This window comes from Rhagoletis pomonella, unplaced genomic scaffold (genome assembly GCF_013731165.1).
Source record: "Rhagoletis pomonella isolate Grant_MI unplaced genomic scaffold, Rhpom_1.0 Rhpom_scaffold_00013, whole genome shotgun sequence".
Taxonomy (NCBI): Eukaryota; Metazoa; Arthropoda; class Insecta; order Diptera; family Tephritidae; genus Rhagoletis; species Rhagoletis pomonella.
In genome coordinates this window covers 20,105,690-20,117,083 of record NW_023458567.1, presented here as the reverse complement: position 1 = coordinate 20,117,083, position 11,394 = coordinate 20,105,690, and the positions used below count along the sequence as shown (strand labels likewise).

Here is an 11,394-nt window from a genome sequence, read left to right as displayed (position 1 = left end):
TGATAAGATCCTCGACTCGGCATTCTCGTGAAGTCTTTCTTTGTTGGCCTAATGGTGGTGAGTGAGATAAATCCACAAATTTTGATCAGGTTTCTAAACTCCTTCGTATAATTTTACATTTACTGCTTGCACTTATATAGGATGGTATATTTGCGGTTAGACTGTTAAACGAGCTTAGAATTGTTAAAATAAGACTACCAGGACTTTTGTTTGGGGTTTTTCATTGTATAAACTTCCTCAACAGCCGGAGTAAGTCCCGCTGATTTTCTACGCTGACGATTTTTCGATAGCGGCGTCCGAAAATGCAACCTTGTAGACAGTTCACTACAAGGAGTCTACCCATTTCCTCTCAAAATCAACGGCGAGCTGAAGTGGATTAAGCTAAATTTAGGTATTTATGTCGATGAAGAACTTCATAGCTGGTTGCCCGTATCATCATACACAGACGTACATAAATTCCTATGTGTGTACGTCTTCTGAATACCAACTTCACCAATTGGGTGCACCCAAACCGACAATTTCTTAAGGCTAAAACGCCTCCAAGCATCTCCATGAACTAAGGGACGAGGTCCAGACTAGCAACAAAAACTTTTGGATCTGAAAGTGTACCGACCGGCCACTGTGAAACCCTCTTACCACCCTCATTAGTAAATGCTGTAATCGCAGTCCAACCACCACCTTAACGCCAGGAAAATCATCAGCTACCTCGTAAAACGCACGTCAATGAAGCACAGAAACTTTCTGGCTATAATAACAAGTAATAAATCGACAGGATTTCTCTGCTAGCAACTCCTAGCGTAACAGCAGTGAACCAATTTTGCTACGCCTAAACCACTATCAACTTTTTTTGCTTTATTTTAGACTCATTTCGACACACTGTAAAAGTCAATGAGCAAAATATCTCGATGTATGAGTAAAATGATAAAAGCAAGCAAACAAAAAACCACTGAACTAACATTCCAGTTTTTAAGAGAACCACAGTCTATAAGACGCACTCAGTACGCTTCAGACGATCGAGCTTGTCGCAGCTATTAGCACGCTGGTTTATGAGTTGTATGAAAAATTTATATTAAATTAAAAAAAGAACACGTGCGACAGTTATAGCAACAAAGACATATTAAAATGGCTACTAGTGAGTGGAGAAAAATATAAATAAGTTCTTAATTTTCTTTAACTAAACAACCAACTATTGGAAATTCTATTCTTTAATCAAGTTGGCGGCTACAAATTGGGTAAAGCTATCATAGAGGGCAAAACAAAACAGGTTTACGATCTACCCGAACATCCCGGCTTGTGTCTGTTGCTCAGCAAAGATCGCATAACAGCTGGCGATGGTGTGAAGGCGCACGATCTGCAAGGCAAGGCGGAGATATCCAACACCACTAATGGACTGGTATTTGGCATTCTAAATGAAGCGGGTAGGCAAAAGTGAAATTGAGTGTACTTAGTATAAATTAGTGCAAGAATTGATTTTATTAATGTTTTTTTTTTCTACTTAATTTTATGTAGGCATAAACACGGCCTACGTTAAATCTTGTGCGCCCAACGCCTTCATCGCTAAGAAATGTGAAATGATACCGATCGAATGGGTGACCAGACGTTTGGCGACTGGCTCGTTCCTAAAGCGGAATGTTGGCGTACCGGAGGGATACAGGTGAGTTTGATGATTTTTTGTGATTTTTAGATAACAAAAATACGACGCGAGTAGAGATTTCAGCAAAGATATACAATATTGGTTTGTTTTTATACATATTTACAGCACTTTTAAAGTTAAAATTTGTTTTTTTTTTTTAACAGTGTTGGTAATGCCTTCACTAAACCCATATAAAAAGTTTCAAACTTTATACAAAATTTTGAAACATTCAACAAATTTACTAAAATTTTATAGCAAGTTGGATACGCAGTTTTATAGCCCATAAAAGGTAAGTGCGTCGATTTTTGGCGAACTGTCTTGCGCATTTTCTTCCATAATAAGTCCACTTCAAACTTTTACATAATTGTACTAAAATTCTCAAGATTCAGATTAAAAACTTCGACATTTTCATGAATTTGTTTTTTGAATTGTTAAACATTTTGCATAGTTTTAAATTTAAATAGGTTTGGTTAAAGCGTGAATAATACTTAAAAAATTACAAAAAAAAATGTTTGATTGAAAACCATTGTGAAAATTAAAAAAAAAATTACATACGAAAACTTGTTTGAGTCACTGTATCTATACATTTTTTTAAAGAAATTAATCTACTGACAACCTAGAGTTTTGTAGAAATTGTTTTTCTTATTGTTTTAATTTTTTATTGTAGTAGGTGTAGGATATTTCCCGAAAAATTCGTAATTGATGGTATTAAAAAAATTATTTTCTCCAAAAGTTCTTTTCAATGTTTTTCATTTTAGTAGAATATGTGTATTAAAACTATCTAGTTTAACAATTAAAAAAAGTATTTTTTTCTTAAAAATGCCAATGCCAATTCTTCAAACAAATGACATCGTCGTCTATAGCCATGATAATAACATAGTAAGGTAAAACCGTTCTCTCAATTCGTCGGCCATGTTTTTTTTGAAGTTTGCCAACATTTTAAAATCATATAAAATTGAGAATAGAAAAAAAGGAATTGTTCAAAGTTATTTATGTTTGAGATTGAAAATAAGAATGTGTGTGTGAGTTTGTGTGTAAAATTTTAAAATTAAAATGCTTGCAAACGTCAAGAATATGAAAAATTCCTCTAAGCGGTTCTACCCTCCTATTTTCTTATCATGGTCTATAGTCATGAGAAAAATATTACAAGGTAAATTCATTCTCATAATTCGTCGGCCATGATTCTTTTTCTAACGTTTGCCAACATTTTAAAATCATATAAAATTGAAAATAAAAAAATTCAATTGTTCACAATTGTTGTTGTTTGAGATTGAAAATGAGAATGTGTGTGTGAGTTTGAGTTTTGAATTTTAAAATTATATTGTTAGCAAACGTCAGACTGCCTCTCAATGGTTTTAACTTATTATGTTTTTATCATGGTCCATAGCTGGCATTCCCTTTATCGATTCAAATATTCGAAAAAAAATCCGAAAATCAAAAATTTCTACAAAAAAAATACTTTTGCGAATACCGAATAATCTTATGTGCTCCAAAGATGTTTTTTAATAAAACCAGGGGTGTTTTTTTAACCTTTGAAAAGAGTTGCTAAAATAGCCTGATTAATCGGAGCTCGGGCTGAATTGCTAATATGTTTATAAAATATTTCTCTAGGTTTCCTGTTATCCAGTTATTGAACTTGAAAAAAAAATTTTCTAACAATTTTAAGTATATTTTTATTCTTCAAATTATCAAATTCGTCTAAAATCTGTCTTAGCAGCTGATAAGAAATTTGCAAACATTCTTTAACACAATTTGTTGCTAACCATAGCTCAGCAACAGATTTAAGACCTCAGATAACAGATTTCAAGTCGTCGCACTTTCATTTATAACTGAACTTTAAATGTGTTTTACTTACGTAGTAAGCTGTCATTCTTATCTTATTTTTCTGCCCTCATATTGACCCTAACGCGCCCACAAAATAACAAAATATCATTGTAAACAGGGAACACATATTTTTTACTCAAATATAAAATAAATTTCAAAACATTAATCTATCAAAGGACATACGAACATTCATCCATTCATACACACATATGTATTTGTACATATATTTCAGTACAAAATTTTATGAACTACATACATATGAGCCGTTTATTTGAAAGTGGCATAAGTCACTTCATACCGCTTGTACTTCAATAACGAAATGCATGTGTAAATCGTTCTATAATCATAAACTAATGACAATACCTTTTACCTTTGGTAACTGCTGAGTGGAAGATCGACCTATCTTGGCAGCCAGTTCGAAAACGCCCTATACGTACTTTTCAAGAACGAGCTATTTCAGATAGGTCGACTGGCAGTCGAATATTCTTGGAATTCTCATATACACACAAAAAATAGAAAATTCTAAAATTTTAAAATGGTAAAAATCAATAGTTTAGTAAAAATTTTGATATTTTTGGGGTTTCTATGCCTTACTTGTTTAAGAGAATCCCTAAACTTTTAACAAAACGATTTAAAATAATTATATTGTTAAAAATTTATAGAAATTGCACACAGTATTAAGGCGAATAACTTTGATGTTTTATCTCTTTACAGATTTTCCCCACCTAAACAGGAGACATTTTTCAAGGATGATGCCAATCATGATCCACAGTGGTCTGATGAACAAATTATTTCGGCAAAATTCCATTTAAATGGCGTGTTAATAGGTAGGAACATATCGTTATGTACCGTATATACTAAAATTATTCATCGATTTTATAGCAAAAAAAAAAACATAGAAATTTAATTATATATTTTTTATTTCTTTCAAAGGTCAGGATGAGTTAGACATCATGAAACGTACCACTGTGTTGGTGTTTGAGATTTTGGAGAAAGCTTGGGCAACAAGAAATTGTGCGCTGATTGATATGAAAGTGGAATTCGGTATTGATACTGAAGGTAATTCTATATACTTTTACAAATCAATTTCCTTTTCTTAGTTTAATTAATTTAATTTTTTCTTATTTTATTTATGTATGTATATATTTTTTAAACTAATTAAATTGCCTACATACCTATATATAGCTTTATCTAATTTCATTTTAGTCTATTTTATTTTAATTTAGTTGATTGCTTTTTATTTCATTTTATATTATTTCACTTTATTTTACTTTATTTTATTTCGTTTTATTATACTTTACTTGTCATTTTTAATAGTAATTTGTGTATTTAATTTAACTTATAAAAATATTTTTAATATTTTTGATTTTTTTAACTTTTAAACTTTATATTATTTTAATTAGAAAAATAACAACTAACAAATATTACAATTTCAACCAAATTAAACTGATCGGACAAACATAACAAATTTAATTAGATTTAATTTACACTTTTTTATTCCATTTCATTTGATTTCTTTGTTTTCGAAAAACATTAGTAGCTATATTGTTTTGTATTTAACTTTCCTATTTCATATTACTATATTACTTACTTTATTTAATTGACTTTTAAGGTATATTATTTTATTGATTTTATTGGAATTAATTTATTTTTTTGATTTTAATTAATTTTTTCAATTACATTAAACTTGTTTGTAGTTTTTCAACTTTATATTATTTGAAGTTTATTTTATTTAAGCTCGATTTAATTTATTCTTATTTCATTTTATCCCATTTCATATTATTTTAATTTTTACCGTATTATAAATCCTATTCTTCTTCATTGGCACTACAACCGTTTTTCGGGTTGGGCGAGACCAAAAAGCTTTTCCAATTGCATCTCTACTGTGCGTATTTGCCCCAGTTCCTCATCCCAAGTGCAGACAGGTCCTTCTGCACTTGGTCCTTCCATCGTGTTCGTGGGCGCCCTTGCTTTCGCTGTCCACCCATGGTGCGGAGTCTAAGGATCTTTTCACCGGAGCGTCGTCATTAGGGATGTTAATTTTTTAGATTTTTGCGATCCCGAAATTTTCGGGACATCGTTCATAAAATCCCGGGATCCCGGGATTTAGATATTCATTGTTTTCCAACAACGTACCATGAAAAAATTGCATCAATATAGTTTGAGAATCTGTCCTACCATATAATAAATAATAGATTAATGGATTGGAAATCTTTATTATGTAAGTTGTAAAATATTTCATTAGTAACAAAACAAAATACAGTAATTATCTGATAAAGTAACTTAAGGCATGTCGAAAAAAGCTCGATGCAAAAAAAGCTTAAGTCAACATATGTGTTGTGTGGCTGAAGGAAGTTCATAATACTAGTGGCAGAAATAAAAGAAACGCCTTATTTCAACCAGTTTAGTCTATACTTCGTTTCTTTCTTTCTTTATTTTCTTTATTTAATATTTTTTTTTTTTTATAAAAGTCTACCTGTCATTTTATATTTCATTAACTGCATTTAAATGCGCATTTAAAAATTTGTACTAAAATTATAAAAATGCAAAAAAAATTTGCCAAAAATTTCTAACTTTTTACTCAGCAATTTTAGAAACATTTTAGGTACGCAGTTTTATAGCCCATTAACTTAAAGTGGGATAAAATAAAGTTTCATACAGGATTTTTTTAAACGACGCTGAGCATTTTCTTCCATATAAACAAAATGTCGAACATATTACTTTGTATGAAAGAAGATGCGTGACACCGCCAGCAAAAAAATTATAAAAAATCAACGTTACTTTTAGTCACTTCCTCCTGTAATTTAATGGGCTATACTTATAAAATTGCGTACCTTAAATTTTTCTAAAAATTCTGAGTAAAAAGATTGAAACAGTTTGAAACAAAAAAATTTCAAAACACACCAAGCTCCCAATATTCTCACGACACTATGGGCCAAATATAGTAAAACTGCGTTTTTAGTTTTAGAATTTTTTTATTAGAACTTTATAATTTCAAAGATATGATAGATTCTACAAAATTATTTAAAAAATTCAGTGCAACGTAGAATAAATTGGGAATCAAATGAAACAGAAAAAAAATAAAAATTTGTTTGGGTTCACAAGGACGAACAGGTATTGAAATGCCCTTTCAATCAATTTTATTTTTTTAAGCTAATAAAGCTAGAAGGACTATATTCGAGGACGTTGTCGAGTTTATATTAGTCCTTAACATATAATTTGTTCAAAATAAATATTGCAAAATTTCAAGGATATTCAAGGATACAACTTTTAAGGACATTTTCAATACCTTATGCACCAAAAAATTTAATCTGTTCTTTTTCTACAGAATTTTCTCTTTAATTTAATACCCATACTGTTTTCCTAAGCACACTGAACTAAATTTTTTAAACCACTTTCTGAATTACTCATATTGTTCAATATTCAAAGTCCTTTTAAAAAAATGTAACGGCAGAGAGAAAAGCTAAAACGCAATTTTACTGCATATATTTGGCCCATGGCTTCGCGAAGATATTGATTTTTTTGTGTGTAAAATTGCCTGTCGCACGGTGTTCTGTGTATGTATAATTAGCTAGACATATATAAAAAATGTATATATTAAATATTAAATAAACAAAAAAAATATAGCGAAAACTGGTCAACATAAGGCATTCTATTATTTCCACCATTGCAAATTACAAATCCCGAAAATCCCGCGATTCTTGGCAAACAATCCCGGAATTTTCGGGACTTAAAAAGTCCGGAATCCCGGGATTAACATCCCTAGTCATCATCCATGCGTACAACATGTCCAAGCCAGCGCAATCGCTGTATTTTTATGCGCTTAACTATTCAACGTTGTAGGTGGCAACATTCCGAGGCTTTTTTTCTGTATTTTCATTGGAATCTGTGGCGGGTGCCAAGCCCAGCGCACAGCCCATTGCTCTATTTTACTTTTCTAATGTTTTTACCATTGATATATTTTACCTTATTAACGTATGTTTAATGTTATTTAATTGAATTTATTTGATTTGATTTAATTAAATTTCGTATTATATTTTCTTCTTAACATACGGTTTTTTTATTCTGTTCCATTTTACTTTATTAATAATTTTTCCCCTTCTATTTTAATTAATTGTTTTTAAATTTAAAAAATATCTTTAATTTAATGTTATTTTTTTCCGTTTACTTTTATTTTTGATTAAATCTTTCCAAGTTTGGGGATTTCTTTTTTTATAAATTTATTATTTCATATTCATATTAATTAACTTAAAGTTATTAGTTCATGTTCCCATACTTTTTTTCTAATTTGATTTAATTTTGTTATTATTATTTATTTTGTTTTAACTTCTTGAATTTTTTGTAACTACATATATTTTTTAAGTTCATATAATTTTATTGTTGGTATTCCATTTTATATTTTTCTTCGTTATTATATCATATTTAATTTAATTTTCATTTGTTTTATTATTCATTTTTCATTTTGTTTTGGTTAATGTTTTTCTGTATCAGTATATATGTATATTTTTTTTAAATTTGTAAACTTACATTTTAACTACGTTTTTCTTAAAGTTTTTTATTTTAAGTCTTTTTAATTATTACATAAATTTATTTTATTTAATGTTTTAACTAATTATGTTTATTTTTTTATTTTATTGGATTTAATATATTTTAATTTTTTTCAATACATTACAAAAAAACAATAAAATTAAACTAAAAAGATAAAAAGGTACAGCTTATATATTTAAATTTAGTTTTCATTCATTTAAATTTTTAATTTTGTTTTGTTTTTATAATTTGGAAATTTGTTATTTAATATTATAATTCTTTTATTTTTATTGAAGTTACTAAATTTATCTTATTTCATATTTCTGTTTTTCTTTTATATTGACATATAGTATATTTATTCAATTTCACTTTATTTCTTTTTTTTATTTGAATGATTCCATTCTCACAATTAATATTTTTTTGTAATGGTTTTACATTACAATAAATTTCCATCCCTATCCTTTCCACACAGGCAACATTGTGCTCGCCGATATTATCGACTCCGACTCGTGGCGTCTGTGGCCATCCGGCGATAAGCGTCTAATGGTGGACAAGCAGGTCTATCGAAATCTGGCCACAGTCACTGACAGTGACTTGGATACGGTAAAACGCAATTTCATCTGGGTCAGCGAACAGCTCAAGGACATTGTACCAGCTAGAGATCATCTGGTGGTTATTCTAATGGGTAGCGCCTCCGATACCGCGCATTGCGAGAAGATCGCCTCGCACTGCAGCCAATTGGGCCTCAACACAGAACTGCGTGTCACCTCGGCGCACAAGGGACCCGAAGAGACATTGCGCATTATGCGTGAATACGAAAGCGTAATCAATAATCTGCTCTTCATTGCTGTGGCAGGACGCTCGAATGGCCTTGGGCCGGTATTGTCGGGCAGCACCACATACCCAGTAATTAATTGTCCACCCTTGAAGCCTGAAAACTTACAAGTGGATGTTTGGTCAAGTTTGAATGTGCCCTCAGGCTTGGGCTGTCCGACGGTTTTGTATCCTGAAGCAGCGGCGCTGCATGCCGCACAAATTTTAGGCCTAAACAACTATATTATCTGGTCCAAATTGCGTGTGAAGCAATTGAATAATTTTATTACTTTGAAGAAGGCTGACGAGTTGGTGCGTGGAGTGCGTAAAGCCTAGGTGTTTTGTGAGCCGGGCTTGTATATTATTCTATTATGGCATATAGTTTCGTAAATTATTCGCAGTAATGTTTTTTTTAACAATTTTCATTCCAAATGTGCATTGCTTTAATCAATAAAAAAAAAATTATATACATTTTGACATACTTATATTTAGAATAAGCAATGATACTCTATAGAATTTGATTCTATTGTTAAGAAAATACTCTGAAATGCATCTAATCGTATCTTAAGGAATTGAGTTACTGCGACTCCTGTGAAGCAGTTCTATGCTTGTCCGGTATTTACACTAAAAAAAGTATTAGCCAGAACTCTCAAAACTTGGAGGGTTAAACCCAGTTATAGCTCCTCGATGTCACTTAGTCTTCCTTGAGTGCGGTGTTCACCCATTTTCTGGCTGTGGCTTCGATAGCCGGTAGTTGAATGCCTGGTCGGACCTCTCTCTGGCCGGTGGTCTAACCCCAGTTAACCGTAATAGGCTAAGATCGTTAGGCTTATCAACTTGCATCTGCAACCACTTTTGAAGTAGTTAAGAGTGCTAGGCAGTGCGCCTACGTGCAGCTTGGCTAACATTTCAGACTTCTAAACTCCCACTTCACCACCTACACTGACTCAAACAAAGTACCACGTGTTGAATTTTTTTAATATTCGTAATGTTTTTCGAGCTAAATTATTTGTTATTATTCTATAAAAATACCGTCAAAGCGTTAGCCAAAACCATATAAATCACAGTTTCAAACTTTATAAAAAAATTAGGAAAATTCAACAAATCTCATCAAAATTTCATTTTTTTTTCTGAATCTTAAGAACATTTTTGGGTATGCAAATTTAAAGGTCATACAATTTTAGTTTAATTAAGTGTAAGTTTTAAACGGCTAAAAAAATCCGTTGATTTTTGAGAGTTTTTTTTTTTTGGTGATGGATTTTTGCACATTTTTCCATATAACCATGAATTTCTTATGAAATAAAATGCAAAAATACAGTTTGAAACTGTGATTTATATGTTTTTGGTTAAAGCATGGACGTTATTTTTATAGTAAAATAACGAACAAAATTTGGCTCGAAAAACATTACGAATGTGCAAAACAAATTAACACGTGGTCATTTGTTTGAGTCACTGTATTCTGCACGACAATCCATGGCTTTAAGGATTACATGTAATGAAATTGAGCAACCGAATCATATCCCCCTAGTGAAATGTGAAGCTTGTCTACATTACAGTCTGCTGTGGAACCATCAGTAAAGATTTTTCTATGCGTATGACGAGGCTCAATAGTTGGATTAAGCCAGCACTCGGACTCATACTATCTCCTCACTTACATCCACACCTCAGCAAATTTCGTTAAACTGTTCATTCCATCTTGAATCGGTTACACTTTTTCCTCAGGTACCCCACCAACCTACTCATAAACTTATATTTTCTTGCAGGGTAGCCTCAGCGCACTACATAGTCGTACCTGAGCGCTTATGTGTGTACATATCCATACATACATACATATACATATGATATACGCACACCTTGATATAGTTGTAAGCTACAAAACGTGCCTGTGCCAACGTACAACACAATCGTAAAAGCGATACACACACAACCTGCAGTTGGTTCGTTGTAGCGCATGTCTCGCCGCCATTGCTCGAACGACTGCATTCATATGAAAAGTCGCGGCGACGCGTCGTTTGCTGAGAGCTACTATCCAACAGAGTCGTGCGGTGGTTGAAATCAACGAATTTAGTTTGTCGCGTGCTTTTGATGTGATTGCGTTCATTTAGTGGTGTAACGTTTTCTTGTTTATATTTCGCTATTACCATTGTGTACTACAAAATGGACGGTCTACAAGATCAAAAGTTTAATATTCGTTTAGTGCAAGCTATTGAAAAATATCCGGCTTTGTACAACAGTGACCTCAAAGCATATAAACGAAGAGATTGTAGAGAACAAGCATGGATCGAAGTGGCCGAGGAGATGGATTGTAATCGTAAGTCTTAAAGCCTGATTATGGCAACTTAACTTAACTTAACGGAACGTAGAACTTAGAGAACCAAAATGAAACAGATTTCTACGTGGCATTAAGTTACGTTAAGTTTCGGCTGTTCAATTATAAGCAACATCCATTTAACAGAATTTTTGAGGGAGAGCCGTAAGTTACGTTAAGTTGCCATAATCAGACCATAGGTCTTTCTTCATATTTGTCATCCAATCACAGTTGCATTGTCACCTCGTTCTCAAATTTTGCGCCGCGCACATGCATTTCAATGGACCTG

General features: G+C 31.9%; 2 protein-coding genes across 2 annotated transcripts in view; both read left to right on the top strand.

The window, feature by feature from the left end:
• Positions 1 to 963: 963 nt before the first annotated feature.
• On the top strand, positions 964 to 9,248 carry LOC118748939 (multifunctional protein ADE2-like). Its single transcript, XM_036483696.1, has 6 exons — positions 964 to 1,132; positions 1,215 to 1,418; positions 1,510 to 1,654; positions 4,172 to 4,284; positions 4,391 to 4,516; positions 8,457 to 9,248. The coding sequence occupies exons 1-6, from the start codon at positions 1,123 to 1,125 to the stop codon at positions 9,131 to 9,133; spliced, it is 1,275 nt and encodes a 424-aa protein (XP_036339589.1). The 5' UTR covers positions 964 to 1,122; the 3' UTR covers positions 9,134 to 9,248.
• Positions 9,249 to 10,117: 869 nt separating this feature from the next.
• LOC118748259 overlaps positions 10,118 to 11,394 on the top strand; it is a 14,027-nt gene continuing 12,750 nt past the window's right edge. Inside the window, exon 1 of the mRNA XM_036482634.1 lies at positions 10,118 to 11,108. Within this exon, the coding sequence (XP_036338527.1) occupies positions 10,955 to 11,108 (154 nt within the window). The 5' untranslated portion in view covers positions 10,118 to 10,954. The remainder of the gene's footprint in view (positions 11,109 to 11,394) is intronic.